This window comes from Otolemur garnettii, unplaced genomic scaffold (assembly GCF_000181295.1).
Source record: "Otolemur garnettii isolate 467f Iridium unplaced genomic scaffold, OtoGar3 scaffold00082, whole genome shotgun sequence".
NCBI classification, from domain to species: domain Eukaryota; kingdom Metazoa; phylum Chordata; class Mammalia; order Primates; family Galagidae; genus Otolemur; species Otolemur garnettii.
Genome location: NW_003852477.1, coordinates 8,760,637 through 8,766,672, shown reverse-complemented (window position 1 = coordinate 8,766,672; position 6,036 = coordinate 8,760,637). Strand labels below are relative to the sequence as shown.

Here is a 6,036-nt window from a genome sequence, read left to right as displayed (position 1 = left end):
GGTTGTAGTCTTCAGCTACTTGGAAGTCTGAGGCAAGAGATTGCTTGAGCCTACAAATTTGAGGTTGCTCTGACCTGTGACACCATGGCACTCTATCCAGGGTGACAGAGTGAGACTCTGTCTCCATAAACGAAAAAAGGCATCTTTTATTTTTTCTAGTTTTTAAATAGGATAATAAATTTTTTAGCAAAAAAAGGTAATATACCTTTATGTCTACAGCATATTGATGTTAAAGACCAAACATATAATAATACAAAAGACAGGAGGTAGGAATGGAAATATACTGTATTAAGGTTCTTACACTATACATAAAGCGTTAAGATACTATTAGAAGGCATACCATGACAAGTTAGAAATAAGAATTATAAGTCTTACAGCTAATGTTTCAAATAATGAAGTTAAAAACACAGTAATTTTTAAAAGTTACTCCACAAGAAGGAAGAAACCAAAGGGTCTATGGGAAGTGTAGAAAACAATAAGATAGTTTATACTTCTGACCGTAGGGATAATAATAATGAAGGATTATAATAAAAGTTTTTCAAACTCTGTTTAAGCAGCAGAGATTGTCAAATTGGCTAATAACAAGTACAAGTAAATGTTGTCTACATGAAACCCACTTCAACTATAAAGACATACGCAAATAGTAAAATACTGGGAGAAGACACACATATCACATACCTTGCAAAGAGTAATCACAAGAAAACCAGTCCTTATAGTAATATCATTAAAATTAGCAGAGTAAATTATTCAGAAGTCTGTAATGGTAAGTTAGTTAATCAAGAGGACATAATATTCCTATATACATACCAAATTAAATAAAGTACATAAAGGAAAAGCTACTAGAACTAAAAGGAGAAATAGACAAACACGATTATGCTTGGAGATTTCAATAATGGACAGAAGATAAGAAAATCTTCTAGATAGAAAATCATTAAGAATATTAATGACTGGGAAGGTAAATAGAAAGAATATTATTAAAGATTTAGATCAGAATATTATTTTAGCCAACATGACCTATTTTTTTTGGTACTTAGAGAATACTGGAAAATTGTAAAATACATGTTATTTTCAAGTTCCTGGAAAATTTTAAAATAGAACCAATTCTGAGCCTTTTGAGTTTCAGTGATTTCAAAAGATTGAAATACAGTTTGAATGTGTGATTTCATACATATGAAATAAATGTATTTGGCTGAGCACAACTAAAATTAAACTAGAACCAAAATAAATGAAATAAGGAGATGTGTCTTTGAAAACATCAATAAATTTTAATAAATCTCTAGCCAGAGTGATCAAGAAGAAAACACAAATTACTGATTAAAATAATAAAAGAATGTAACACTACTGATTCTAAATACATTTAAAAGACAAGAAGTCGAGTGCAGTGATAAACCTGGTTGTCTCAGCTCTGTACCTCTGTGGGAAGATTGCTTGAAGCTGAGATTGTGCCACTGGCCTGGGCAGCAGTATGACCCTCATCACAAATACCCACCCCCCAAAAAAGACAGTAAAGAATTTGATGAACTGTTTGATTGTAATATACTTGACTAAGTAAATGAACAAATTTCTTGAAGGCACCAAAATACCAAAAGGTTTACTCAAGAAGACATGAGTTTAGAAATATCCTCCAAAGAAGTCTGATCTTATTACCTGGAGCCTATAAATATTACCTCATTTAGAAAAAGTTCCTTTTCAGGTATAATTGCAGTAAAGATTTTTTTTAGGCAGTCTTATTTTGTCACCCTCAGTAGAATGCCTTGGTGTTATAGCTCACAGCAACCTCACATTCTTGGGCTCAGGCAATTCTCTTCCCTTAGCCTTTCGAGTAGCTGAGATTACTGGCACTTGCCACAGCACTGGGCCATGTTTTTTTTTTGTTTTTGTTTTTTTTTTAAAAACAAAGTCTCATCAGCTTCGATAGAGTGCTGTGACATCACAGCTTGTAGCAGTCTCAAACTCTTGGGCTCAAGTGATCTTCATGTAGAGATAGTTTCTCACTCTAACTCAGGTTGGCCTTGAGCCTGTGAGCTGAGTCAATCCACCCTCCTCGGCCTCCCAGAGTGCCGAGTGCTGGAATTACAGGCATGAGCCACTGCGCCTGACCTGACATCCACTCATTTTTAAGATGGGGTCTGGCTCTTGCTCAGGCTGGTCTCCAACTACTGACCTCAGACAGTTTACCTGCCTTTGCCTCCCAGACTGCTAGGATTACAAGCATGATCCACTGCGCCCAAGTATATAAAAGATCTTTAAGATGAGGGGATGATTCTGGTTTTTTTTTAATTGTGACAGAGTATCATTTTCTCACCCTCAGTAGAGTGCCATGGCATTATAGCTCAGCAACCTCAAACTTTTGGGCTCAACCATTTCTCTTGGCTCAGCCTCCCAAGTAGCTGGGACTATAGGTGCTGTCATAATATCTGGCTGTTTTTAGAGACATGGTTCTCTCTCTGACTCAGACTGGTCTAGAACCCATGAGCTCAGGCAATCTGCCCATCTTGGCCTCCCAAGTGGTGGGATTATAGACACAAGCCACCAAGCCCAGCCGATGATTCTGTATTATGTGGGTTTGCCGTGAGTGTCACGTGTCCTTAGAGAGGAACAGAGAGACTTGACAAAAGAAAAGGCAGTGTGACTTGCAAAGCAGAGATTGGAATGAGATGGCTGCAAGCAAAGCAATTCCATGGCAGACACAAGGTTAGAAGAGCTGGGGAATGGATTCGTCCCTACCTAGATCATCCACTAGGAGCATGGCTTTGCTGACACCTTGAGTTTTGTCCGAGTAATAATGAATTTTGATTTCTTGCCTCTAGAAGTGTGAGAGAACTCTATGATCAGATATTTCCACAGATGAATCTGCACAAAATATTTAAGGAGGAAATAATACCTATCTACATAAAGTTTTCCCAGTAAATGAAAGTGAACAGAATGCTATTATAACTAAGTATATAGACACCCACTTACCCATATATACCAAATATACCTGGGTATGTAAACAAGGTAAATGACTAAAAACCTATGAATGTACAAAAGAATGTATAAGAATGTCTGTAGCAATTTTATCCAAAATAGCCAAAAAAGTATAAATTGCTTCAAATGTCTGTCAGTAATATAAATGATTTTTTATTCAGGGTAATACTAATTAGATTGAACTGAAAAAGAAATGACCTACTTCTTTATACAGAAATGTTGTTGAATCTCATAAGGTGATATTGAAAAATTATCCAACCTCCACTACTGTATACTGTATTATTTTCTTAACATAGAATTTATGTGCAAGAAAAGCAAATCAATGGTTATATAATTCAGAACAGTGTATATTTTTGTAGGTGACTATCAACTTTAGGTCAAGAACCTGTCAGAGTGTTTAATATGTTGTACAGCTTGTCTTGAAATCTTGGAAGTAGTACTGTTTTAATTATACCAAATGTTTGTATTACGTTATAATGATAAAACTGATTCTTGGTATGAATTAAAATACTGTGCCTTTGTAAATTGCAAAAGGTGTTTTTAAATATCAAGGTAATAGAAATAACTTACTTTCAGTTTAAACCAACCTTTTTTAGTTCCAAGGACTTGGAAGACAGTTTTTCTACAGATTGTGGTTGGGGAATGATAAGCATCTGCAAATGATTTATTATGGTTTGTGTGCAAACTTCTCTGCTAATGATCTATTTTTGCAGCCACTTTCCAACACTAGTATCACCCTCTCAACTCCCACCTCAGGTCATCAGGCATTAGATTCTCTTAAGGAGTGCACAGTCTAGATCCTTCTCATGTGTAGTGTATGGTAGAATTCATGCTGCTTTGAGAATCTAATGCCCCAGCTGATCTGACAGGATGCAGAGCTCATCTGGGGGTGATGGGGAACAGCTATAAATGCAGATGGAGCTTTGCTTGCTCTATGCTGCTCATCTCCCTTTTTTACTGCCTGATTATTAATAGGCCATGGACCAGTACCAGTCTGTTGCCCAGGGTTCCGGGAATACATATATTCTTTTTTCTTTTAGAGTCGGAGTCTCACTCTGTTGCTCTTGGTAGAATGCTGTGGCATCATAGCTCACAGCAACCTCTAGCTCTTGGGCTTAGGCGATTCTCTTGCCTCAGCCTCCCAAGTATTGGGGACTACAGGTGCCTGCTACAACACCCGGCTATTTTTTGTTTGCAGTGGGGCTGGGGCTGGGTTTGAACCCGCCACCCTTGGTATGTGGGACCAGTGCCGTCTCAGGACTACAGGTTCTAATAGTTCACGTGTTCTTGATTGACAGCAAGAAATCTTTGAAATAAGCTATCCTTTCTGTTTGAAGTTTAGATTTCTTTAGTGTTTATTCCTTTCATCCAAAAATTTGCCTTGGTGGTTTGCCTAAAAAGTCTCTACTCTGAGTTTAAAAAGTAATCCTGTAGTGCTACATATTCAGTCTTTATAAATTAGCAATTAATTTCTGATTTTGTTTTTTTAGAGTAAAGGTGCTAGTGCTGGAAGAGAATGGACTGAACAGGAGACCCTTCTACTCCTCGAGGTAAGCAGATTAATGGTAGAGTCTCATTATCCATATATGAGATATGTGCTAAGATTCTGTGATTAGCATTTTATTTTATTTTTATTCTTTTTTTTTTTTGAGATAGGCAAAAAACCCAAAAGAAGAAACCTTTTTGAGGAAGAAGACTTTTTCACAAAGTCTGACTTTATCACCCTCAGTATAGTGCGATGACATCATAGCTCATGGCAACTTCCAACTCTTAGGTTCAAGCCATTCTCTTGCCTCTTCCCTAGTAGCTGGGACTACAGGCCCCTGTTAGAACACCTGACTATTTTTAGAGGCGAGGTCTTGCTCTGGCTCAGTCTAGTCTTAAACCTGTAAGCTCAGGCAATCCATCTGCATCAGCTTCCCAAGTGCTGGGATTATAGGCGTGAGCCACTGTGCCTAGCCTTGTGATTAGCATTTTAAATATACCTGTGGTGTTCAATTAAAAAAATGTGTCTAGTTGATCTTAAAAACCAAAAGATTACACAAGTGCTTTTCCTTTAGACAGCCATTGTGACTTAATAGTTGATATTTAAGTCCTATTTGTGTCTCCCATTTCAAAGTACAAGATATTAAAAACACGTATATTAGGCATTAGATTTTATTAATGTTAATAATTTTTACAACTTCATCAGAGATACTTTTCAGTAAATCTGGCTTATTTTGTTGTGCTTGACAGTGAAGGATAAAGTGACTACTAAGACAGTTTAGTGTCACTGCCTGGATTTGTGCTAAGGTGTCACCAGTGCTTTTGCAGCATTGCAAATGTCAACATAATGGAAAAGGCAGTAATGCTTCAGAATTAAAATTGTGGGACATCAGTCTTCTTAAAAGAGTCTGGTGCCCCAGACTCTGGTACCCCTTAACAGACTCTGGTCCTCAGAACACACTTAGATAACAGTGGGCCTGGCAACATTTTGGTTTCTGTGCTTTAATTTGGTTTCTCATGTTTATTTTGGATAATTAGACAATTAAAGAAGTTTTTGAGGTTCATTACATTATTTCCTTTTTTTATACTCTTTCCTTTCTTTGGTTTTTTTGTTTGTTAGTTTTTTCAGACAGTACCATTTTTCCACTCTTTGTGCTGTGGCATCATACCTCACAGCAATCTCAAATTCTTGGGCTCAAGCTATCCTCTTGCCTCAGCCTCCCAAGTAGCTGGGACTACAGGCGCCTACCATAACACCTGGTTATTCTTTTTGTTTTAGTTTTTGTTTTTTCGAGACAGAGTCTCACTTTGTCACCTGTGGTAGAGTGCCGTGGCATCATAGCTCATAATAACCTCAGACTCTTGGGATCAAGTGATTCTCTTGCTTCAGTTGAGACTATAGGCACCCACCACAATGCCCAGCTATTTATTTATTATTTTATTATTATTATTATTATTATTTTGAGATAGTCCCAGGCTATTGCCCTGGGTAGAGTGTGTGGCGCCACAGTTCACAGCAACCTCAAACTCTTGGGCTTAAGCAATTCTCTTGCCTCAGCCTCCCAAGTAGCTGGGACTACAGGC

At 37.4% G+C, this 6,036-nt stretch overlaps 1 protein-coding gene across 1 annotated transcript in view; it reads left to right on the top strand.

Moving 5' to 3' along the window:
- The window catches only part of SMARCC1 (SWI/SNF related, matrix associated, actin dependent regulator of chromatin subfamily c member 1), a 165,759-nt gene that overhangs the window by 72,998 nt on the left and 86,725 nt on the right, over positions 1-6,036 (top strand). Inside the window, exon 13 of the mRNA XM_023515929.1 lies at positions 4,458-4,517. Within this exon, the coding sequence (XP_023371697.1) occupies positions 4,458-4,517 (60 nt within the window). The remainder of the gene's footprint in view (positions 1-4,457; positions 4,518-6,036) is intronic.